This window comes from Silene latifolia, chromosome Y (genome assembly GCF_048544455.1).
Source record: "Silene latifolia isolate original U9 population chromosome Y, ASM4854445v1, whole genome shotgun sequence".
In the NCBI taxonomy this organism is placed as follows: Eukaryota; Viridiplantae; Streptophyta; class Magnoliopsida; order Caryophyllales; family Caryophyllaceae; genus Silene; species Silene latifolia.
Window position 1 is genome coordinate 93,631,745 of NC_133538.1, and position 26,149 is coordinate 93,657,893.

The 26,149-nt window shown below is 38.0% G+C and overlaps 1 protein-coding gene and 1 long non-coding RNA gene across 2 annotated transcripts; both read left to right on the top strand.

Annotated features, from left to right (window-relative positions):
* The first annotated feature begins 596 nt into the window (after positions 1-596).
* Positions 597-6,325, top strand: LOC141633552 (endoglucanase 25-like). Its single transcript, XM_074446005.1, has 6 exons — positions 597-1,166; positions 3,130-3,440; positions 3,899-4,360; positions 4,888-5,023; positions 5,114-5,286; positions 5,720-6,325. The coding sequence occupies exons 1-6, from the start codon at positions 785-787 to the stop codon at positions 6,119-6,121; spliced, it is 1,866 nt and encodes a 621-aa protein (XP_074302106.1). The 5' UTR covers positions 597-784; the 3' UTR covers positions 6,122-6,325.
* A 1,684-nt stretch (positions 6,326-8,009) lies between these two features.
* LOC141626941 (uncharacterized) lies at positions 8,010-22,618 on the top strand. The gene is made up of 3 exons (XR_012536507.1): positions 8,010-8,152; positions 11,922-11,984; positions 22,428-22,618. It is a non-coding gene; the product is annotated as an uncharacterized LOC141626941 (long non-coding RNA).
* The last annotated feature ends 3,531 nt before the right edge of the window (positions 22,619-26,149 follow it).

Sequence of the window (26,149 nt, forward strand, 5' to 3'; positions counted from 1 at the left end):
TGTGATGAGGGTGGTCAAGAGAGTGGAGGGTATGAGGAGGGAGATGGAGGTGGACACGAAAAGCAGGGAGGTGATCGGGGTAGCTGCGGGAGGAGATGGACAGTGGGAGAAACCGGGGGTAGGGTTTATGAAGTTGAACGTAGACGCGGGGGTGAAGGAAGGATGGGGTATGTGAATTTGGATGATTTGTCGTGGAAGTGATGGCGAGGTGGTGTGGGGGATGGCGGAGCATAGGATGGAGGAGATGGAGCCACGGTTGGCGGAGGCGTTGGCGATTCTTGAAGGAGTTAAAGAGACAAGGAGGCGAGGTCACACGAGTATAATTATCGAGAGTGACTGCAAGACGGTGATTGATGCGCTGAAGACGAAGGAGCAAGGCAATAGCGACTTTCATTTACTTTTAGATGACATTCTTTATTTTTGTTCTGATTTCGATTATGTTTTTTGGTCTTTTGTTAGTCGAAAACTCAATGGTGTAACTCATGAGCTTGCCCATTTTAGTTCGTCAGTTATAGGTAGGCAAATATGGGATAGTTCGCTACCCGAACATGTTATGTCGTTGATTATTAGTGATATTAATGAGATGAAGTAAACCCGTTTTGGAGTTGTTTAAAAAAAAAAAAAATCAAAAATAATTCACACCCAATTCCCTCTCCTCACCCTCCTTCCTTCCTCCTCGCTACCGACACTCCCTTCTCCACTCCTTAAAACTACTTCCCGCCACATCTCCTCCTATCCCCCCCCCCCCCCTAAAAAAAAGAAAAACAAAACAAAATTCCCCAAAATGTACGGGCGAGATCCATGGGGAGGAGCAATGGAAATCAACGGCATAGATTCAGCAACAGACGACGACCGTAGTCGTAACCTCCAAGAATACGACAGAGCAGCACTGACGTCATCACGCAAGCTAGACGAAACACAGCAGAGCTGGCTACTGGGACCCAGTGAACAAAAGAAGAAGAAGAAGTACGTGGATCTCGGGTGCTTAGTTGTCAGCCGGAAGATATTTGTATGGACCGTTGGATCGATATTGGGTGTTGGTTTGATTATTGGATTTATTGCTCTTATTGTTAAGATTGCGCCAAAACATCATCCGAAAGCGCCGCCGCCGGATAAGTATACGATCGCGTTGAGGAAGGCGCTTATGTTCTTCAATGCTCAGAAATGTAAGGTTTTGTTTGATTTGATTTTGTGTGAATTTGATGAGTTTGTTGATTTTGTTAGGTTTGATCTGGTAATCGGAGTTTGAATTGCGAAATTATGCATGAATTTGATGAATTGTAGTTGTAGTTGTAGTGATTGGAGTTGATTTGATGAACTTGATTTAGATTTGATCTGATAATTGGAGTTTGAATTGCGAAATAATTGAAGAACTTGATGATTTGTAGTAGTAGTACTTGTTGTAGTGATTGCCGATTGGAGTTGAGTTGATGAATTTGTTTAGTTTGTTGATTTTAGTTATGTTTGATCTGGTAATTGGAGTTTGATCGCGGTTTGGATAGCTAAATAATTGATGAATTTGATGATTTGTAGTAGTAGTAGTAGTTGTAGTGATTGGAGTTGAGTTGGTGATTTGATGAGTTTAGAGTGATTTAATTGCGATTTTATTAGCTAAAGAATGGATGAATTTGGCTGATCTGGTGGATTTTAGTTGTAAGAGTGTTTCGAGTGATTTAATTGCGATTTTATATGCGAAAGAATTGATGAATTTGGTTGATCCGGTGGATTTTAGTTGCTAGGAGCCTAGGATGATTGGAGTGATTCAATTGTGGTTTTATGTGTGAAAGAATTGATGGATTTGATTGATCTGGTGGATGTTAGGTGTAAGAGTGTTTGAAGGGATAATTGCGATTTTAGTTGAGAAGGAATTGATGAATTTGATTGATCTGCTGAATTGTTGTTGCTAGGATGCTAGGAGTGATTCAATTGTGATTTTATTTGCGAAAGAATTAATGAATTTTTTTTGATCTGGAGCTACTAGTGAAGTTTGATCTGGTGAATTATTGTTGTTGTTAGAGGAATTCAAATTGCAAATTGATGAATTTGATTGATGGGGAGCTACTTTGATTTTGTGAACTTTGATCTGGTGAATTGTTGTTGTTAGTGTGTTTGGAGTGATTCAATAGCGAAATTGATGAATATGATGACTTGTAGTTGTAGTGGTTGGAGTTAAGTTGATAAAATTTTGACTGAGTTGTTGATTTTATTAATACTTGAATTAGAAATTATTTTTCTAAAATATTACTGTAATTTAATTTAATTTAATCGTAGTCTATTTTAATCGTGGTCCTTCGATGCAGTTCTCGACGCAATTTTCATCTTAGGTCATTCGGAAACAACTTCTTCGTGTTGCTAGTACATCCGAGACACCCCCCCCCCTCCCCGGTTACCCCGCAATTTGCGGGAGCCATTGAGGCACTAGGGTAATGTTGTTGTTGTTGTTGTCTATTTTAAACTGGTGAATTTGATGACTGGTAGTTGTAGGGATTTGAGTTTATTTTAATGAATCTTATCGAGTTTGTTGATTTTATTAAGATTTGATCTATAGCTCACTCTTGATTTTCATTTAGAAAGTAATTTTTAAAATATTAGTTTTAATCATATTCATCTTTTCTTCTTACTAACAATTAATGGTGTGTTTTGGGAACAAAGATTGTATTCTCAAATTCAGATTTGGACCAATTTGCATGTTTGGCAAATCTATTAGACTTGAATTTCCAAATCCCTACCAAATCCAAGACTAAAATAAACCCATTTGAAATCCACTCTCTAACCCCCCTCATTTCCAAATCTTTTTTTCACTTTGCTAAATTTAAAATGAGGCATTTCAAATTAAATTCTTGTTGCCAAACACTCTCTAAGGATATTCGTAATTCAGGTTTGAAATTTATCTCTTTTAGCAATTGACATATGCAATGAGTTGCTAATCATCATTCTAATGGTTATTAGTAAAGTCCATTGACTTGTGAAAGCTTAGTACACTAGTTGCCTTTTTGCTATATTCATCTGAAATTTGACAAAAAGTAGTAATTTGATGGGAAAATTGTCTAAATAAGTTGATTATGTAATTACGTTAATATGTTGGTGGAAATTTTGTTGCTGATGAGGTTGAATTTCTTTTTTTAACAGCGGGTAAATTACCGAAACATAACAATGTTTCATGGAGGGGTAATTCATGTATGAATGACGGCAAATCTGATACTGGTACTATTTTCAAGGATCTGAAGGGCGGGTTCTATGATGCTGGGGATGCGATTAAGTTCAATTTCCCTGCCTCTTTTGCCATGACCATGTTGAGTTGGAGTGTGATTGAGTACAGTGCCAAGTATGAGGCAGCTGGAGAGCTCAATCATGTTAAGGAAACTATTAAGTGGGGAACGGATTTCTTTCTCAAGACCTTTAATTCGTCTGCCGATACTATTGATAAGCTTGTAGCACAGGTGCCACCTTGTCATTAATCGCCTTCCTGTTTTCTTTTGGTATTATGATTGTTATTCTTGAACTGAATTGTACTTTCTCCGCCTGCTCTCTTTATGTAGGATGAGCGGATATATTACTAAAATATTACTTTCTCTATGCCGTTTTCATTGTCCTCATTTGAGTTTGTAGGTCAAATAATTTGAACTTTAACCAACATTTTTTCATAATATACACTGTTCAACTTTAAAAAGTTAAAATATGAAAACCAAATAAAATCAAAAGAATGGTCAAATGGGATGAAGGTGGTAATGTTTGGCCCACAGAGAACGGTCTAGGTGTCATGTTATGCACACAACACTTGGGTAAATGGTGTGTCAAAGTAATATGGGTCTCGGCTATAGCAACATGATAGATTTCAATTTTGTAGTTGTCTTCTGGTTATAGAATTAATTTTTTTTTTGTCAACTTGTTATCACAGGTTGGGGTTGGTGATACGTCCCATCGGAGCACAACTCCTAACGATCATTACTGTTGGATGCGCCCTGAAGATATTGACTATGCACGGCCTGTAACAGAATGTAGCAGTTGCTCAGACCTTGCTGCTGAAATGGCTGCTGCCTTGGCCGCGGCCTCTATCGTTTTCAAGGAGGATAAGCCGTATTCTCTGAAACTTGTGCATGGAGCTAAGACACTATTTGATTTCGGAAGAAGGCAAAGGGGTAGATACAGTGAACGTGGTTCAGATGCTGAAATTTTTTATAATTCTACTATGTATTGGGATGAATTTGTTTGGGGTGGGGCTTGGTTGTATTATGCTACGGGAAACAATACATACCTTTCGCTAGCAACTCATCCAACAATGGCTAAGCATGCTGGTGCATTCTGGGGAGGTCCAGATTATGGTGTGCTAAGCTGGGATAACAAGCTTGCTGGGGCTCAAGTAAGTTTTAATAGCTAGTTACTTCCTTCTATTGCAATACATTTATAATCTCTTCTTCCTATATTTGGTTTTATTGATTTATTCCGACTTTCTGAAATCCTTTGCATATTGGTGATATTTTCTCCATTACAACAATTGCTCTCCTCACTGTTAACATATAGTGTTCCCTGCAATGATGCAAATGACTCTTTTGATGGTAAAGACATTGAGGAGTGATACTCATAATATAGGTTTGTATTTGTACCCGTTGGCACAATTGCCCTTGTGACTATCCCTTAACTGAAAAAGAAAAACATCATCTGTGGCACCGGAGTGTAAATTTTTTATAGATCATAACATAATTCATCCCTGTTACCCGTGGGCATGCTTTCATTGATATATAGAAATACTACAGCCAATTTCACTTGTGTGTGGAAATAAACTTGAATTTTAAGATGTTACGGGAGTAATATTTTGGTTTAGCACTTTCTCGTTCTATAAGCTCTCAGATACACATTGTGTAATGAGTATCATTCTCTCTATTTCAGGTGCTTATGAGTCGTCTGAGATTGTTCTTGAGTCCGGGTTATCCCTACGAAGAAATGCTTCAAGCCTACCACAACCAAACTGGAATTATTATGTGTTCGTACTTGCCGTATTTCAATAGCTTTAACAGAACAAAAGGTTAGCTTTTTTCCTCGCTTCAATAGTAGTTGTCCTATTTGTTATTTTGTGCATACATTCAGTTCGTTTATTTTCCTCAAACATGTACAGGGGGTTTGATCCAGTTGAATCATGGACGACCGCAACCTCTTCAGTATGTAGTAAATGCCGCATTCTTGGCTACCCTGTTCAGTGATTATCTTGATACTTCTGATACGCCGGGTTGGAGATGTGGTCCCAATTTCTATACAAGTGATGTCTTGCGTGAATTTGCTCGGACTCAGGTACTTGTTTATTTTACTTGTGCTGAAATCATACTTCATCCATTGAGTCGAGTTCACTACATTTGCTTTTAGACCAAGAGATTTCAATGTATGTGAGGAAAATGAGGCCTACATTACATGGGAGCTGTGTGTTGCTCCATATTTGTTACCGTAAGTGTAGTGAATTGATTTATCCCAATCATCATGAGAGTGAACCATATTAATGGGGAGTTATTTGCTTATTTGAAGGTTTCTGATTTTTTTGGTTGGTAAATGTGTGTGAATTTGTCTCACATTATATTGGAATGAGACTCTCTAACAGAGACTAATTGGTTGATTTAAAAGTTTATATGTACTAAAAAAAGAAAATATAGGGAATCCAAATGTGAGAGCATCAGTTTGTCTACTCCAGCGTCGGTTTTCCTAATACATTTATCCTTCACCATCCTGGCAGATCGATTACATTCTCGGCAAGAATCCTAAGAAGATGAGTTATCTGGTTGGCTTTGGTAACCACTATCCAAAGCAGGTGCACCACAGAGGGGCATCAATTCCAAAGAACAAAATCAAGTACAACTGCAAAGGAGGGTGGAAGTGGAGGGACAGTAAGAAGTCAAACCCTAACAACATAATTGGAGCCATGGTTGCAGGTCCAGACAATCACGATGGCTTCCACGACGTTCGTATGAACTACAATTACACGGAGCCTACCATTGCTGGAAATGCAGGTTTAGTAGCTTCTCTTGTTGCTCTTTCTGGTGATAAAAGTCTCGGAATTGACAAGAATACCATGTTCTCCTCGGTGCCTCCTATGTTCCCAAACCCTCCACCCCCTCCCGCTCCTTGGAAACCTTGATCATTGTTGTAGAAAGTACGCGGCTTCACTGCTCCAAAATGATAGTGACGGAGTGACCCTAGGATTTTTTGGGATTTCTTTTTTTTGATGTTATATGTACGATATATTGGTTATGTATTCGTTGTAAACAAAAATACTGAACAACTTATAAGGTGATCAACTGATAAAATTGCTCACTGAAAAAACAGTTACTCTTACTCTTCTGCAATTGACTTATTTTTCCAGATTGAAATTGGTGGTTTCTCTTTCCAGTCATTTGAAATGAAGATCAATTGGATCCGTTGGCATCACAGTCGACATAAAATTAACCCCTGAACTTAAGCTTCCTTGGCCAATTTGCTAGGGAATGTGATTTATTGTACAAGAAGCACCTCAATTTAACTATTGTCACAAAAAAAAAGCAGTATACGAAGACTAAATTAAAGGAGTATACGAGCACATTTTTTTTAACAAAAATGAAACTAGGAGTAATAGTTTCTCTTGGTATTCAAAAAATTACAATTTCTTTAATTTTGGGTTAGAGCATTTAATAAGCAATTAAGCCATTCTACATTAATTACACATAGGGAAAACAAAAATTGGTCATCTGTGGGACTTGAACACGCGACTTAAGTCCCTGTGAAAACATTCCCAATTGATCTCAGTCTTTTAGCTCGCTTTATGTGCTCGAGAAACTGGCTCCTTAGGTATAATACCCGTAATTTTATAAAGTTTAATTAGCATTTTATATTGGCGAATTTAACAAAAATAACTCAACCTTTGATAAGTCTTCCAAAAATAACTCAACTTTTTAACTTGAACATTAATAATCCAACCTTTGCATTTTTGTCACAAAAATATCCCAAAACCTCACCTACACAATTTTTTACCAAATATTGAGAAAGGATATTTTGTAAAATAGTTTCATAAATCTTTAAAATCTATTTTGTGATTATAAATACAAAAAAATTGATAACCAAAAAACTGGAAAAAATAAACTTCTTAATTAAACAATGAAAAATTCATTAATAAGACAAATATATAATTTTTGAAAAGAGATAAGATAGATTTTAAATTAGTATAAATAATTATGAGAGATATAATTATTTTTTTTTAATAAATCCACAATTTTGAGGAATCCAAAAATTTTTAAAACCATATAATTTACGTCTTTTAGGATTTTGAACAGTACTAGAGATTTTTTTGAACTTTTTTTTCCATTTTTAATTTTTGTTTTCATAATTTTATATAATTACTTAATATATGGTCAATAAGTTAATGAATTAATTAATATATGAGTAAATTATCATTTAGGAAATATATATAAGTAAGATGTTGGGATATTTTTGTAACATAAAAGCAAATGTTGGATTATTCTTGTTAAAATTAAAAGGTTGGGTTATTTTGAGAATACTTGACAAACGTTGGGTTGTTTTTGTTGAATTTGCCTTTTATATTTTATTATAAGTCGGGATTAATAAGTGAGACGGTTTAGAAAGAAAAAAGAAAAAAAAACTACTCATTACGATCTCGGTTGGGTCGAGATAGTTAGATCCCAAATGGGCATAGATATATAGGCCTCGTTTGGTTGCCCCTTCTAAATCATGGGAGTTGTAAAATCCCATGAATTAGAAAATTGCAACTTGTTTGGTTGCTCATTTTTTGCTATGATGTGGGAATTTTATTTTCCAAGGAGTTTCAAACTCCTCCATAATGGAGGAGTTGGATTACCTAGCCCCCCCTAGGTAATTGCAAACTCCCGTGTAATTGAACTCCTACATCAGCAACCAAACGGATTTAGCTAATTCACGTGAATTTGATGTGGGAACTTAAATCCCATGAATTCGATATTCCGGTGGAATTGTATTCCAACGGGCAACCAAACGAGGCCATATACTCGAAATTTAAGACCAACTTACCTTATTTTCACAAACATTAAAAAAAAGAAAGTTAAGGAGAGCAGCGACGAGAACGACGAAAGCAAGGGATACAAGGGGTTTTTCGATTCGGGTTTTGTAGATGGATTTTGCTATCTTATTTTCCTTATCAATCGTAAGTAAGCTTATTCTATCATCTTTAATTAGTTAGTTAGCTTAATCAATTTAGTTTATACCCCGATTTGACTAACCCTAGAATTGTAATTTGAGGGTTTTGGCTACAAATTGTTTGAGACAGTTTTATATGATTATAATTGACTGACCAAGGGTACAAGGGTTATGGTGATTGTTGTTGTATAAAACAGGTTTTAGATGGGATGTAGTTAATACCGTCTTATACATCGTTTATACCGTCTGATACATTGATATCGTCTTATACATCGTGTTACACCGTGTGTGTGGGTTTTAGTCGGGTTTAAGGAAGTTATGTGCTGTATAGGACGGGTTTAGACGGGTAGTATGCTGTCTTAGGGCTATGTGTCACGATTTATTTGAGCACGAAAAGACGTGTGCCACTCGGCCAACTACACGTTATGGACGAGTCAGGCAACCCCTCACGAACAAGTATCACTACGGAAATAATATTGAAAGAACGATATAATACGAAACTAATAAAGTGCGGAATAATCGTAGAATATCGATAAAGAAAATGTATTATTATTATTGAGAATGGGAAAATATAAATATAATTAGGGTTTTTTGATAACTACTACCTTTGTATTACCCTATTTTAAGAACTACTACCAAAATAATTTTCGCTTAAAAACTACTACCAATAAGTTTGAATTTTTTAAAAAACACTACCAAATTTCATCCAAACTCAATAAAACACAATCTCAGCCATTTATTTTTGAATTTTCATCCTAAGTTATTATTTTTATACCTTAAACTAGTTAATTTGATGACGTTTAAGCAACTTTTTTACCTTAATTACGTTAGATAGGTGAATTAGATGAAGCTAATTTAAAGTAAATTTGCCCCAAAATGATTGGCAAACATTAGTATTAGTAGTGCTAAAGGGGTAAAGTTTACAACTTAAGATGGAAATTCAAAAATAAATGGTTAAAATTGTGTTTTATTGGGTTTAGATAAGATTTGGTAGTGTTTTTAAAAAAAATCAAATTTACAGGTAGTAGTTTTTAAACGAAAATTATTTTGGTAGTAGTTCTCAAAACCGTGTAATACAAAGGTAATAGTTTCTATAATTACCCATGTGCCTCTCATGTGCCTCCTCCTCTAGCTAGGGTGGACTAGGGGTAGACTAGGTAGTGAGCTGCCCTAGTGACCCCCGAGTACTTGTGAGCTGACTTTCACTCCCCGTGAGCTGAGTGAACTTGAGTGAGCTAGTCGTGGGCTGAGTGAACTAGCGTTGAGCTGCGTATAGTTGCCTTGAGCTTGGATTTGTGTTTGTATGCGGATGTTAGCTGCCCGGGCGTTGCTAGGCCATGATGCTTGCTCATATAACCTCAAGATGGCTTCGAAAAAAAGTGACGGGTGACATTCTCCTCCACTTGAATGGTTGATGCCCTCATCAACGTCACGACTCAAAAAGAAAAATTACATGTAAAGATATCCTACTACATAATATCTATTTTATTTTTGAAACATGACCGAACATACTAACAAGCCTAAATGTTCGGTGGTTTATAATATAAACGAACACTCTAACATGCCTAAGTGTTCGGGAAACATAACATAAATAATCGAACATTCTAACAAGCCTAAATGTTCGATCTTTTATTCTACTATTTACATGAGATCTATATACATAAAAGATATGACGATTGCTCTTTCCAAAGCGATGATGTATCATCTAATTCCATCACCCTTGGTCTTGATTTGTTGAAATTGCTTCATTCTTGTGAGTTCGGGCCGTCAACACGGTCCTCTATAAAGTCGGGATGTAAACTTGGTCCCTCGAAAGGATCCCAAGTCGCATACCATGAAGATAAGCGGAAGTTAACCTCCGGATAGTACGGCCCATGTTCATAACCGGCCTCCCCAACTTCCCACGTCCTTGTCACCCTCACATAAGGAGCCACGTCCCCGGGTTGAGCATTCAAAGGAGTGTAGTGGCGCACAGGCGGGTTATCCCTCCATGGTGTTCCCCCATTAGTACTACTTCCGTCTTCTAAATTGTTAAAATGGTATGGGTAGTAACCATCATCAATGAAACTTGATTGAGCGGTGTCCATCAAGTCATCGTTTAGAGTAACGTTACTACCTATTGATGAAGCATCATTTCCCTCAATAAAAAGATCGTGATTGATAGATTTACCTCGATTTGCATAGGGGTTGAGTCCTACCCAATCGGTTTGTGCATTGATTTCGTCTAGCAATTCGCCAATTGTTCTTGTTTCATTGTTGTCGAGCCCAATTGGAGGAATGAATGAATTGTGTGGACAACGTTGGGCCGAATGGTGGTCGAGACACACGGGGCAGCCCTCGTCGTTTAATGCTTGAATAATATCGTCACATGGGTCTTCTTGCTTGACCCTTTTGAGAATAAAACGAGTACTACACCCGGGTGAATTGTTGTGCGGCTTCACGATGCACCATCCGCCCTTCTTCTCTTTCTCTGGTTCACGGCATTCCCATTCAACACCACTTCCCGAATTTTCCATTTCCGTAAACAACGTGATACTTTGAGCGAAACCTCGCTCTGATACCACTTGTTACGTCTTGATTTATTTGAGCACGAAAAGACGTGTGCCACTCGGCCAACTACACGTTATGGACGAGTCAGGCAACCCCTCACGAACAAGTATCACTACGGAAATAATATTGAAAGAACGATATAATACGAAACTAATAAAGTGCGGAATAATCGTAGAGTATCGATAAAGAAAATGTATTATTATTATTATTATTATTGAGAATGGGAAAATATAAATATAATTATAAGAGTTTCTATACATAGATTTTGTAGAAGGAAAAATGATTTGTAGAGAGAAGAGATTGTTTAAAATGAAGGCCAAATGCCTTCTTATATAGGGGAGGGAAATGGCGGTTGGGAGTGAAGGGGTGCGAGAGACACCCCTTGGTGAAATGGCGGGAGGAACAAAGGGGAAGACCCCTTTGGCACCCCTTGGGCTTGGCGGGAACAAATGGGAGGGAGGAACCATTGGTTCCTCTTCAAAATGGCGCCAAAATGGAAGAGGAGAAAGGGGGGGGGGGGGTGGGGTGTATGTGTGGTTGTGAGAGGAAAGGATAAGGATGAATGTGGATGCAACACATCACCACCCATGTGCCTCTCATGTGCCTCCTCCTCTAGCTAGGGTGGACTAGGGGTGGACTAGGTAGTGAGCTGCCCTAGTGACCCCCGAGTACTTGTGAGCTGACTTCCACTCCCCGTGAGCTGATTGAACTTAAGTGAGCTAGTCGTGGGCTGAGTGAACTAGCGTTGAGCTGCGTATAGTTGCCTTGAGCTTGGATTTGTGTTTGTATGCGGATGTTGAGCTGCCCGGGCGTTTCTAGGCCATGATGCTTGCTCATATAACCTCAAGATGGCTTCGAAAAAAAAGTGACGGGTGACATATGGCTGCTGCTGACGAATGATTGCTGCTGCTGTTGTTGTTATTAGGCTGCTGGTTGGGGCTATTATTGCTGCTGTTTCGGAACAGGGTTTAGGGTCGTGTTGAGGGTGTATGGTGGTGACTGGTGTGTATAATGGGCTGTTTTGGCTGTGTGTAGGGGCTGTTTGGGGGCTGTTTTGGGGCGGTCCAAAGAGTTTTGTCGTGGCTTTGGGTAGAATTTATGACGGCCTTACTTGTTTATTTATGTATTATAATTTAATTAGAAGAGTTTTTAATTAAGCAATTTTTTACACCATCTTATACAATTAGACTAGTTAGTAATCGTATTGTATTGATTGATATGTTTAGGTGACGGATTTGTTGAAGATGCTTTTTAATTTCTTGGATTATATAGCTTGGAATTGCATAAAGGTAGGCTAGCTACTCAACATTTACTTGTGTGGTGTGGTTTATTATGTGCATATTTGTTTGCATTGTTTTAATTGGCATGATTTTGGATGCTGAATTCTTGGCCGTGAGCTTTAGTTGGTTTGGTGGTTGTTTATTATTGTTTAAGCTTCTATTGGCATCTTATACTACTTCATCATGTTATATCATGTCTTTCATTTCATCTCATATGGCTTATCATTAAATTATAAAGGAAGTTGGTATTGTGGTTGGTTTATATTTTGTGAATTCATATTATTGTATTGGCACTGTGATGATGTGAGTGTGGGATAGGCCAGGCATGAGTATGTTGAAGGGTCGTGGACCTTGGTTTGGATAGGATAGGCAGGGCGTGGTGTTCGGAATTGGCCCTGGTCCTGGCGTGGCTAGTCCACATGGTGTGCTTGAGCTTGGCTGAGAGCCTCGACAACAGTCTACTTGTGACTTATTATCGAGACAATGACATTGTGACTGTGTATTCATTTCATGATTTAGTTTATATTATTCACATTTTGCCCTTTTATTTATTATAGATCATGAGGTTGACTTGTTTTGGGTGTTGTGTCTTATATTTCTGTTTCTGTCATGGGAAGTTGGGAACAGATTAATACATATAGGTATAGTTGTTGTTGTATAGTTGTTGCTGGATGATTGCTGGGGAGGGACAAGTGCGCTGGAATCGTTTCATCATCTAGTTTTCGACTTAAACATTTATTTACTAGTACACTCACTTATTGGTTTGTAAATTATTTAAACTAGTTCATTATTCCTCTACGCAACCACGTAAGCCCAAATCATTCTGGTACTAGTTATGTTTGCTTGACAGACCAATTTGACCACTACACAATCAATAAATCAATCTTTTAAATTCATTTTTCAAGGGCACTTACATATTAGCATAGATCGAGTCGAGTAACCACTAAAAGCCGATTTAGTTAAATCTCGCGACGCTAACATGTAAGTCTGAGGGTGTAAACCCATCTTTATTTTATTTATTTTTGTAATAATTATTAGGTACGCTTTTATATTATAAACATGCTAAAACTGTCTTTTAAAATCATCTTTTAAAACCTTTTTCACGAAACAGCAAAGATTTGGCGTGGAGAAGGATCGCATCAACTGATGCGCCTTCTGGAAGGATCGCAGCATCTGCTGCGCCTCTTCCCAGGGCTGCAATCAGTTGCTGCACTTCCTCTTCTTCGGGTTTCTGCACTTTCGTCCCTTTCATTCTTTCGTTCTTTTTTCGTCTTCTTTTCTTCTTATTTCGACAAATTGTTTTCATTACTTCATTTTATCAAACCTTTTCCAATCCTTTTTGACCTAAATCCCTTATAATCAATATTCTGCGGGTTTTCGTCATTAATTCAAACCCGGATTTTAAAGGCTCGATTTCTTCTATATCAAATCTTTTGAATCCGTCTTTTGTATATTGTTTGCAATTCACTTTCAATCCTTTGTTTCCCAACTCCCGTTTTAATTCGATCTTCGTAAAATCCGACATCGTAATTAACCATAACTTGTAAACCTTTGTTTTATCTCGTTTTGATTCCCTTTTCTCGCTTTATGACGATTTTAGATGCATGTAATCTGATTAAACCACTTACATCCGAGTTATGCACTAATAATCAATGTAAATTAACCGATGAACAATAACGAACAACGAGTCTGACTTTCACCGTCAGAATCCAACTCGAGAACAGTCGCATAAACCGATGCGCCTCTTGTAGATAACAAGTATCTGTTGAATCCCCAACAAACACCCGATGATTATCGGACTACAACATGCTTAGGAATTGCTACGTTTAATCGACAGTTTGTATAACTATACGTCGGAAAACTCAAAATGATTTCGAAAACACAACATTTTCAAAACTTTTCAAAAATACCTGGAGTGTTTTATGCACGACGACAGGGTCGCAATGACACTAAGTAGAGTCAAAACCGACACCGGACCAAAAATCGACTCAAAATTCAAATCCCGACTCCAACAACGAGTAACACAAAAAACAAACATCACAAAGCTTCCATGTTAAGTATACTCGGTATACTTGAATGGTCAAGTACAACAATCATGCCATCCAAAACCTAGGATAGAACAAATCATACTTTCAAATGCGTGATAGTGACAAGACAGCTCGAAGACCCGCGAAATGGCTCGCGCCTCTTCGAGTAGCTCATGCGGCCACGTCTCTCAAAACGCACACAACACTCAATTCTCTATAATTACCCCACAAATGCCACCATTTGAAAGTACGCGAGGGTCCGCCCCCTCATTTCTCCCTTAAAATTCTAGACTCGACTTCTTAAGTCACAAACCGACACGTATTTTCGACCTACCGATCGAAAATACAAGCCATACACATTGTTTGGTACCGTCATCGTGCATTCACTTGACCAACCATTTCGACCAACTACACAATCACTAAACAAAACAACACTCTTTACACTGCTAAAACGGTTTTCAACCGAGTTTTCCAACCTAACAAGTTTTACACTTCCGTCGATTTCTCGCCAATGACCTAGGATGTAGGTATGAGGGTGCAATTAATCCTCTTCTTTCATGTCTTTTTATATGTTTTTATGACCTTAACATGCTAAAACATGCATAACATGATCCAAAATACGGATCGAATGAGCCAAAACCAAGTTTTGACCGGAAACAGAACCCCCTAGTCATAACTAGGTGGCTCGCGCCTAAACAAGTTGTCCAGGTCAGAACACAAACGTGTTTGAGTTCATTCTTTTCATTTTCGTTTCATTTTACAATCGATTTTTACCGTTTCAAATCATTTTTATGATAAATATTTTTAACCATAAATTATGTTCACCTTTGGTTCCTCATGCCATGATGGTTTAATCCGTGTTTCGGTGATAATATTTGGTTAATTACATTTTAAAAGGCATTTTAAAACCTTTTATTCATTTGTTTACATTTTCAAAACAACCATATTAGTCATACATGCATAATCATCCTTGGTTCCACATACCATGTCAGTTTAAATCCGAGTACGATGATGAACATTGACTAATTACAAAACAATGAACTTAACACAATTAGTTCATAATAAACATTTTTCAAAACTATTCATGTCAAGCTTGCAAAACCGAACCCGACATTGAATATCGTCAATACAATGATGATTATTCAAGTCTCGTTCTTCATATTAGCACAAAAGCGGTCTAAACGACCTTTTTAACAAAGACGGGTTCAAGTACCCTTTTACAAACCATTTCATAAACATTTTTAACAACCAGGAGACACCCCTTTGGGTCATCTGCTACCTCGCGCCTAAACAGGCTCACTGATTTCCAGTTTTCAAACTTGGACAGGTCCTTTTGCATCGCCCTAAGGCTCGCGCCTCAATAGGCTGCCTGATGCAGAACCTGCTTCCTTCCCAGCACTTTTCTAGTACGATCCCGACTTCGGTTAACCAAAATACAAGACAAATCGGATTGGAAAAGTCCTCATTTTACTTTGTATTTGCAAAACGCCTTTCTAAGACAAATGGATCACGTTATGCACCATAAATCTAACTCGGTAAATGTATGTTTAATTTCCGTCTTTTTTGCAAATCAACACTAAATCCAACTTGACATCAATTACTTGATATTTGGATAAACAACCGACATAGTAAGCTCAAATGTTAGGTTTAAACTTGTGGATGCGCATTCATGCATTTACCCGTTTGATTAACTTTTGCATTCAACCAACCAAAATCGATCAGTAGAGGCCGCTACCGCGGGCGGGATTGGGTGTCCGATTAAAGGACTTCGCAATACGTACCTTCACCTCTTACTCAGAAACTTTGGATAGTGGACGACCTTATCCAGGGCGAACGAGAGTCATTCTAGAGATAGGATGCTAAAGAGGGACGACTCCTTATCTTTAGTACTTATGTCAAACACCGCGTTTTACCTTGGTGGACCTAGGTATAAAGTGGATTCGAACGGTTTCCAAGCATTCCACAATTTCTTGGTGGCGACTCCGAACATCTCTAACATCGTTTCGAGACCCTTGCCGAGACGAAACCGACCAATCTAAAACGATCCGGTCGAAAGCATTTTTACGCCACCGAGCGTGGCTTTCCGACCGCCGCACGTCCACAGGACAGATTGGCGTCGTGGGTGGGCCCATGTCCACACCTTTTCCAGAGGACGCATTTTATACTGCGCCTATTCTGAGATAGCTCCTGCCTCTGAACTCGTCTCGATTTGACATAGGCCTTTCTAATTAGGATTTTAATCAACTATTATTCTTATTATCACCATAATTCGACATATTTTCCATATAATTCATATTTTCCATATTATCTATTTTATTTTTATTTTTTAATTTTTATTTTCCTAATTTGTTTTATTTCCTTATTTCTTTCCAATTTCCTTATTTTCCTTATTTCCTATTTTCTTTTAATTTCAAATTTCCTGTTCTTTTATTTTAAATTTTCTTTTCTTTTATTTCTTTCATAAATCCCGTCTTTAGCATGTATAAAATGTACATTCAGTTGTAAATTATATTTCATTCTTTTGTATGCTTATTCACATGTAAATGAATGTAATTCTTTACTTTGACCCAATTGGATGCTAAATTGTATGTCAAACCGACTTAGTCTAAATTCACATGCTATGATTAATCCATGTTTGTTGCATTGCATGCATATAATTGACAACATATAAAGTATAGAAAACTTCCCTGATCATTAGTAGAGGCCGCTATCGAGGCGGGCAGGATTATGTGTTCAAATAAAGAGCTTCCTAATATGTACCCTCACCCCTTACTCAGATATCTGTGAGCATCCGTGTTCATTGGCGTCGCGAGTCATTCTAGACATAGAATGCTAAGGGTAGCGAATTTCTTAGTGTTCATATCACTACTTTGTGTTTGGACATGACGCGAAGTATTCGAACGGCTCCAATTTTCCATAAAAATTGGTGGCGACTCCACAAATGCAGGCTTGTCGAACCTTTCACCGGTTTCAATGTCTTACAAATCGGTAACGGCCTATAACGTGCTTTGGCTCGCGCCGGAGTTCCGTGGGAGAAGTGCCGCCGCCTCGAAACCAACGCGCGGGTGGCTGTGTCCATAGTTTGGCGACTCCGCTGGGGATGATACACTTAGACTAAGTCTGGTGTTACCTAGGGTGAAACTTGAACAAGGTTAGGGAATAGTTTATATGAGACAATTGTCAGTTTTCATTACCCGACCTTCTTAGGTCGTTTTAGCCAGCCTTCCTAGGCTTAACCCAACCAATTCGACCAATCGTCCCGTCTGGACGGTGCAAATTCCTATTTATGCCCAAAGATCGATAGCGATTGACGTCAACCATACCACGATGCTTACTCATGTTTGTATCAAAAGCTTTCACTACTCGAGCGAATGGACTAGGAACCGACCCGACTCATGTTTGACACGTACCTCTCTATAGACCAGGGTATGATAGCTTGGTATGGCAACCCACATTTTAAGCCAAAGCCCTTCTAAAAGCACTCAACATACCGTTATAATGTATGTCTGTATGTATGTATGTATTATGTATCTTCCAAGTCAATCACTAGTCTAAATATCACATTTGTAAACCAAATAATGCCAAAATCTCTGTAGATGATCCATTTTCAAACCTTTTAAAAAAAAGGACCATTTGTAAACCAAATAATGCCGAATTTTTCGATTTTCAAATTTCAATTTTTCGAATGAAAAAAAAATCCTTTTAAAAAAAAATTCATTTTGTAAATTAAATAATGTCCAATTTTCTGTAGATGTAAAATCCATTTCCATTTACACAACACAAAAAAACAAAACCCTTTTGTGAAATTCCATTCAATTTCAAATTCTCCATAAATAAAATCCTTTGTAAATTCTCAAAAAAAAAAAAAACGTAAAAAAAATCCAAAAAACCAAAAACGTTTTGAATAAAAATATTTTCAAACTATGTAAATGCAAATCTGTAAATTCAATTGGGCTAAGTCAGAGTCAAAATTCAACCTAACTATGTCCTAGTCGAAATTATGTCGGGTTATAATCCCGCCTTCCCTTACATGTTGGGTCTTTCAAATTCAAATCAAGTTCTAAGGCGTCATGCCGTCATTTTGGACGCCCTATCCCTAGTCATTTAGGATCTAGACATTTCTAATACCTCGACTCGCACACTCTAGCCCAACACGCCGAAATCTCCTAATAACACGTTTAGGTACACGCATACCCAAGCCTCGAGTTAAGTCTATCTTAAACACACGTTTAGAGTCATGCCATTTTCAATCCGTTAATAAGGTCGTTTATCTAATTGTTATTCCGTCAAACTCAACACTTGAGTCTAAGGTCAAAGTCAAGCACCGTGAGTCCAAACACGATAAGTCACTCACGACATTTCGCGAATTCACAAGTCAAGAGTCTAGTTATCCCGTCTCGTCCTCATATATTTTCTTTCGTATATCCCTTGTTTATTGCCTTATTATCTATGATCCTATGTCGAATCAAGTTGTAACGCGCCTCATTTTCTTCTTGGTAAGAATTCTGCGATTTCCAATGAAAATGTCCAAGAATGTTTATCTGTCATCGTAGAAGGACTAAGTTCTGCAGTCATTAAGCTTCAGGCCACCGTCGAAGACTTGAGCACTCGTTTCGTCAATGTGAAAAACCAAATGGTCATAATGAAACCTTCACCATCTTCTCGTACCCCAAGTCCAGGTCATAACTTCAACACGACCCATCCATCTAAGCAAGCCAATGAAGATAAGGGAGTCAAGCTCTTGGAAACTCCATGTAATACTCCGTAATTTAGAAATAATTTATGAGAACAATTTATGTAATTTAAAAGTTAATTAATGACATTATTAATAATAAATACAAATAAGACATTAATTAAATAATAAAGCAAGTAAGTGAGTCGGGAATTGAACTTAAAGCCAGATGAGCCTTGGGCCGTGTGAAATAGTTACGGGCTGATTATGTTAGGTCTAGTATATGTAGTAGTCGGGATTTGAGTGGGATTTAATAATAAAATAATAAGTATAATAATAATATGGTAATTCCTAACAATAATCGGAATAAGGCAATAGTTTTCTAATTGACATCATATACCCTCTAATTCTAGGCTATAAATACCATGATAGTTGAAACATAATTCATAAAAATAGAAGAAGGAGTTTTAAGAGACGGAAAGAGCGAATAAAGCGATAAAAGGTAAGATCGTCTGAACTAATGTTTATATTGTCTTAATAATTTAAGTTAACGATTATACACCGTATAGACCACCGTGATACACGCCCTTGACCTTAGTAGTTACCATTGACCAACGTGATGCTATTAAGACTGTTTGTGACCATCGTTGACCACCGTAGGTGGCGATTTTGGCGTCTTAAAGGGGTGGTGCCGTGAACCGTTAGACGGGGTTTGTGGCTTGTGTAGTTGACGACGTGACCTGGGGTTGGGATGGTTGGTTAGATCGGTGTTAGAAGGTCCTACTGGTCGTTCTGGGGTGGTGAGTAGTGGTGGTTAGTGCGGTGGCTGTCGAGTAGGTGGTTGTTTGGGGTGTTTGTGTAGTATATAGGGTGTGCGTCATTTATGGGTGGTCGTGGGGTGTAGTGAGAGGTCGTGGTTAGTGGTGGGACCACCGTGAGTCAAGGGAGACCACTGGCTGTCGGGGTGATGTTTTGGTTGTTGGTGTCGGGTTTGGAAGGGATGGTTATGGCGTGAAGGGTTGTGGGTAGCTGATGGTGGTTTGGCTGGTGGTATAGGGTTGATGGCGGTTCTGGGTACGGTGGGGGATGGTGGTAACCAGTAGTGGTGGTGGTGGTGGTCGTAGATATGGGTTTTAACGTGGAGTTGGTGTTTGTCGGGTTTTCGGTAATTGGTTTTGTTAGTGGTTGGTAGGGCGGGAGTTTGCTAGTTATAGGGGACGGTTGGGCTGGTGTTTGCAGGTCATCGGGGGTTGTAGCATTGGAGGCACGAGGTAGGCGAGGGTGGCAGTCTTGGTGGCCGTGCGTGGGTGTGTTTAAGTGGGTGTTTGGGTAAGGTGTTGGACACGAGATTTGTGTAGGTTTGGTGGTGTTTCACGGGTTTGTGTGGGTGTGGGTTTATGACTTGTTTTTTTTTTTTTTTTTATATAATTGGTGTTGGGGTTTTAGGTTAAGACGAGATTTATTAATTGGGTAATTTGTGACGGATTTTAATTGGTTAAATCGGGTGACTCGGATTTTTTAATATCATAAACCTTTAATAATTATAAATAATTAATTTGAATAATTAATATAGTAAAAGGGAATAAACAAATAAGTAATTGAAAAATAATATTTTGTATAGGTGACGGAATTGGTTGAACGGATTTATTGAAGAATAATATGTAACAACCCCATACTCCAAGTGCCTTACCAGGACCACCCAGGTATGAAGACATTACCATCTCGGTTACCCGAGGCAATGATAATCAAATAACAATGAAGAAACAACGTTTAATTATAAATACTTAGCGAAGAGTTACAATTCTCAAAACCAAACCAAAAGTACGATACATGCTCTCAAACTGACTGTTCTAACTGAAATGTAAATAACTAATAAGCTACAGCGGAAGACTCTTATCATCATGTCGTGGCAATCCCAGCTATCCCAGTACTCATCTCAATACCTGCTCAATATCTGCTCACCATCCCCGAATGGATCACCGCAGGTTTACAAAACAACACCGGGTCAAGACTAATCACACAATTCAATATATACTAACAATAAGATAAACAGACAGCTTAACTGTCACACACACACAATCACGCCAAATCCAATCATCTCAATCACTGACTGTCCACTGGACCAGCCCTGCCAGTGGGGGACCGCAGCCGTACCCACCAAATCCCCGCTCCACATAGTGAGCGATAACCCTGTCCATTAATGTGCACATCCCTTCTGTGGCGGGTTCCACAGAAGGCGAAACTAGGGCGTGAAGCCACTCCCGCAAGTGACCCCACTCAGCCGAGGACACGCCTCGAGAACCACAGACAACAATCACAAACACAATCACAATCACAATCACAACCGTCACAATACAATTACTATATCAACAATCAATCTCAACACATCAACCAATATCCCATTATGGGACTAATACTGAGTAGGAAATCCTACCTGGTAAGCACACAATCAGACGGTCTCTCTCATTGAATCAAAAAGCTTCCTCTATGAACCCTCCTCCTATCATACAACACATAAAGGCTACCAAATTACATACTACACATAAACCCCCAAATCTCTAAATTAGGGTTTAACCAAATTAAAGGAAGGATAATAAAAAGGGTACATAGATCTTACCCTCGACGCAAGGAACTCAACGGTATAATCAATGCTAAGAACTGACCTTCCAAACTCCGGGTATTGCTAATAATGCGATTAGGATGAAGAACTTGCTTGCTTTCTCTCTTAAACAGTAATTTAGGTTTTGCAAAAATGATTTAGACTAATGACGACAAAGCTTATATACCTTAATCGCATAATTAACAAAACCCGAGAAAACTCCCCGTAAAACCGGCTACTCGATCGAGTACCCAAGGTACTCGATCGAGTACCCCCTTACTCGATCGAGTGCCCCAGCTACTCGATCGAGTACCCAACAGGTCAGAAACTTTTCTAAAACGCAACTTACCCTTACTCGACAGAGTAAGGCCTACTCGATAGAGTACCCCAAGACTTATAAATACGGAGTATTACATAATACTTCTGGTTGATTGCTTTAATTATTTGGATTGCTTGAGCTGCTAATTTGGAATCGCTTGCCAGGTAGGGATAAATCCTACTCAACTTTTACTCGATAATATTTGTTGGATTGTTTATGTTAAAGTGAGTTGATCATATGTGAATTGTGTTGGTTGATATAATCGTAATTGTTGGAAGGGAGATTTATATTGCATATGTTGGTTAATCATATCGTAACTGTTGAAAGGGGTAATTACATTGTATATGTTGGTTATTGTGATGGGGTTACTGTTATTGCATCGGTTATACTGACAGACATCCCTTCGTGGTGATGTAGATTATTATTGCGGTTATATTGGCAGACGTCATGGTAAGAGCCTTCGGGTGACGTATATCAGATTTATTCTGGCAGACGATATTTTATCGTATTTACTCGAGGCAGGCCCCAGATTGGTCTGCAGGTCATCTAGTGGATATTAATCAACTATATATTGAGGCAGACATTACCTTTGGTAATGTAGTGTGTGTTTACTCACCTTCGCGTTGAGGCTGCCCCGGCCAGGGATTGGCGGGATGATTAATGTGCTAAGTAAAAGGAAAGAGCACGTTGTCAGGGGGTTGTGCAATGTAAAAAGGAAATTGGATTGTTTATCGTATGTTTTTGTTGTTAGTATTTATTCCTACTCAACCTCGCGGTTGACTGTGTATTCGTGAACACCTGCGGTGAACCGTTTTATGGGGAGCAGATTTGACAGGTACTAAAGATTAGCTAACTCGGGAGCATTGGGATGAGAGCTTGACTTAGACCATAGTTGAAGTCTAGATCACATAGAATAATTGCATCACTTTATTTATTTCTGCTGCGAGATGTATTGTATTTTATACTAAGTTTTAGTTGATTAAGTTGTAATAAACATGTAATTATTAAGTTTTAATTTAAAGTACTTTGGTGAGTTGGACTTTGTTATTCACTACCTCGGGAAACCGAGATGGTAACGCTCTCATTTACTTGGGAATGTCTAGCTAAAGGCTCCCGACTAAATGGTGGTGTTACAAAGTGGTATCAGAGCAAAACGATCCTCAGGCCTAACGAATGAACATAATAATGAACATAGGATGTGTCTAATAAAATGAACCCGGATAGAAACTGTTAGGAGCCCACTTAAGTCTTGGGATGAGTTAGGGGCCCCCTCACACCAAACTTCTTGCCCTTCCAGTTTCGAACCGGATACCTTGAGAGATGTTACAGTGTGGGGAAATTTAAAATGAATGTTGTTACTTTGTCTTAGGAGTTTTTGGTTGCCTTGGGTGACTATTCATTTCGTTGATGATTGCGGTTACGGGAACGTAACCTTGCTTTTAAGGTGATCGGAATGTGATATGATTTTAAAGCGTTGTTTTAAGTATGATGATATGGGGAAAGTATGTTGGCATGTATGTGGAGGGCGTGAATATGATTGAGCATGTAAAGCATTAATTATTGCGTGGAATTGTGAAGAATGTGATTTTGGTTGATTTCGCAAAATTTTACCCTTGATTGTTTTAGCTGCCATTTACTGTCTGTTTTAAATTCTTATACGAGCGTTTTATGTGTGATACCTTTTTGAGTTCGATTTCATATGCCGCTGGTCTCATGTTCAAATAATATACAGTTTAGGAGAAATAAATATTTTAGTGGACAGTGGTTAGAATATTCCCGTACAGTGATATTTTCGCGTCATATTTTTGTAATGTTTTCCATTTAAAAACTACTTGTCGATTTAGTGTAATTCCAACTCTATTGTTTAAAATATTCGTATACGTTTCTAAAATGATAAGCCATGTTATAAGGTAAATTTCGGACAAATAATAGTGATTTTTACAAGTTGACCTAAGTTTCTGACGAGTTGCTATGAAATTTCTGTTTCGACCAAGTAGTTTGTAAAATGCATTATAAATTGACCTTATGAGCTTTTGACTTGATTCTTTTTCTCATGGTTTACTAACTCTCTGTATTTTCTAAAAATTATAAGTTCTCAAGAAGTAATTACGTTATTATTTATCTATGATTTTTAGAAGCTATAACATGTTTTCCTAGCCTTGAAAAGTATAAGTTTTTGTTTCTTATCTTTTGCACGTTGATAATTTGATGTTGTAAATTATATGAAGTAGATTACCATGTCTAGTGATATGCGAAATGTGTTCCTTAAGCCTATATATACGTTTACAATAATTGCATCCATGTTTAAGTTAGATATCATTATTAAGAAAAGATTAACTAATTAATTATGTGTATTTTGTTATAAATTATTATTTATTCTGCCAATGTATTCGTCGATAGTTAAGTAAAATAGTTAAGTTTAAAAAAAGTTAGTTTGAGTATATTATATGTTGTGATTTTGCTATTTGGAAGTAAATCAAAGATTTTGTATTCATTTAACCATTAATTAGAGTTGGAAATGAAAGTTGTTTTATATTACAATGTGTGTTTCATGTTTTATATTATAATAATGATTTGGTTGTTCCATTTGGTTGATATTCCGAACTTCGAGGACGAAGTTTATTTTTAGGGAGAAGGAATGTGATACTACAAATGTTTTGAAATTTTTATGGAGACATATTTTAATAAGTACGATATGGTTTGATAAAATTAAGTAAATTGATATTGTTGCAATGATCATAAGTTGGAATAAGGTTCAGTTATGTGGATGTTTATAAAAGTTGTTGTGGTAGTTGTGGGCGAACTTCGGGATGAAGTTCATTTTAAGGGGGAAAGACTGTAATACTCCATAATTTAGAAATAATTTATGAGAACAATTTATGTAATTTAAAAGTTAATTAATGGCATTATTAATAATAAATACAAATAAGACATTAATTAAATAATAAAGCAAGTAAGTGAATCGGGAATTCAACTTAAAGCCAGATGAGCCTTGGACCGTGTGAAATAGTTACAGGCTGATTATGTTAGGTCTAGTATATGTAGTAGTCGGGATTTGAGTGGGATTTAATAATAAAATAATAAGTATAATAATAATATGGTAATTCCTAATAATAATCGGAATAAGGCAATAGTTTTCTAATTGGCATCATATACCCTCTAATTCTAGGCTATAAATACCATGATAGCTGGAACATAATTCATAAAAATAGAAGAAGGAGTTTTAAGAGACGGAAAGAGCGAATAAAGCGATAAATGGTAAGATGGTCTGAACTAATAATGTTTATATTGTCTTAATAATTTAAGTTAACGATTATACACCGTATAGACCACCGTGATACATGCCCTTGACCTTAGTAGTTATCATTGACCACCGTGATGCTAATAAGACTGTTTGTGACCATCGTTGACCACCGTAGGTGGCGGTTTTGGCGTCTTAAAGGGGTGGTGCCGTGAACCGTTAGACGGGGTTTGTGGCTTGTGTAGTTGATGACGTGACCTGGGGTTGGGATGGTTGGTTAGGTCGGCGTTAGGAGGTCCTACTGGTGGTTCTGGGGTGGTGAGTAGTGGTGGTTGGTGCGGTGGCTGTCGAGTAGGTGGTTGTTTGGGGTGTTTGTGTAGTATATAGGGTGTGCGTCGTTTCTGGGTGGTCGTGGGGTGTAGTAAGAGGTCGTGTTTAGTGAGACCACCGTGGTTCAAGGGAGACCACAGTGGTGGCCACTGGCTGTCGGGGTGGTGTTTTGGTTGTTGGTGTCCAGTTTGGAAGGGATGGTTATGGCGTGAAGGGTTGTGGGTAGCTGATGGTGGTTTGGCTGGTGGTATAGGGTTGATGGCGGTTCTGGGTACGGTGGGAGATGGTCGTAACCAGTAGTGGTGGTGGTGGTCGTAGTAGATAGGGGTTTTAACGTGGAGTAGGTGTTTGTCGGGTTTTCGGTAATTGGTTTTGTTAGTGGTTGGTAGGGCGGGAGTTTGCGAGTTATAGGGGACGGTTGGGCTGGTGTTTGCAGGTCACCGGGGGTCGTGGCAGTGGGGGCACGATGTAAGCGAGGGTGGCAGTCTTGGTGGCCGTGCGTGGGTGTGTTTAAGTGGGTGTTTGGGGAAGGTGTTGGACACGGGATTTGTGTAGGTTTGGTGGTGTTTCATGGGTTTGTGTGGGTGTGGGTTTATGACTTGTTTTTTTTATATAATTGGTGTTGGGGTTTTAGGTTAAGACGAGATTTATTAATTGGGTAATTTGTGACGTATTTTAATTGGTTAAATCGGGTGACTCAGATTTTTTAATATTATAAACCTTTAATAATTATAAATAATTAATTTGAAAAATTAATATAGTAAAAAGGGAATAAACAAATAAGTAATTGAAAAATAATATTTTGTATAGGTGACGGAATTGGTTGAACGGATTTATTGAAGAATAATACTTCTGGTTGATTGCTTTAATTATTTGGATTGCTTGAGCTGCTTATTTGGAATCGCTTGCCAGGTAGGGATAAATCCTACTCAACTTTTACTCGATAATGTTTGTTGGATGGTTTATGTTAAAGTGAGTTGATCATA

Coding starts and splice junctions, on each gene's coding strand:
- LOC141633552 (XM_074446005.1), top strand. CDS start 785: ATGTACGGGCGAGATCCATGGGGAGGAGCAATGGAAATCAACGGCATA. Junction 3,441..3,898: donor TTGATAAGCTTGTAGCACAG/GTGCCACCTTGT, acceptor TTGTTATCACAG/GTTGGGGTTGGTGATACGTC. Junction 4,361..4,887: donor ACAAGCTTGCTGGGGCTCAA/GTAAGTTTTAAT, acceptor TCTCTATTTCAG/GTGCTTATGAGTCGTCTGAG.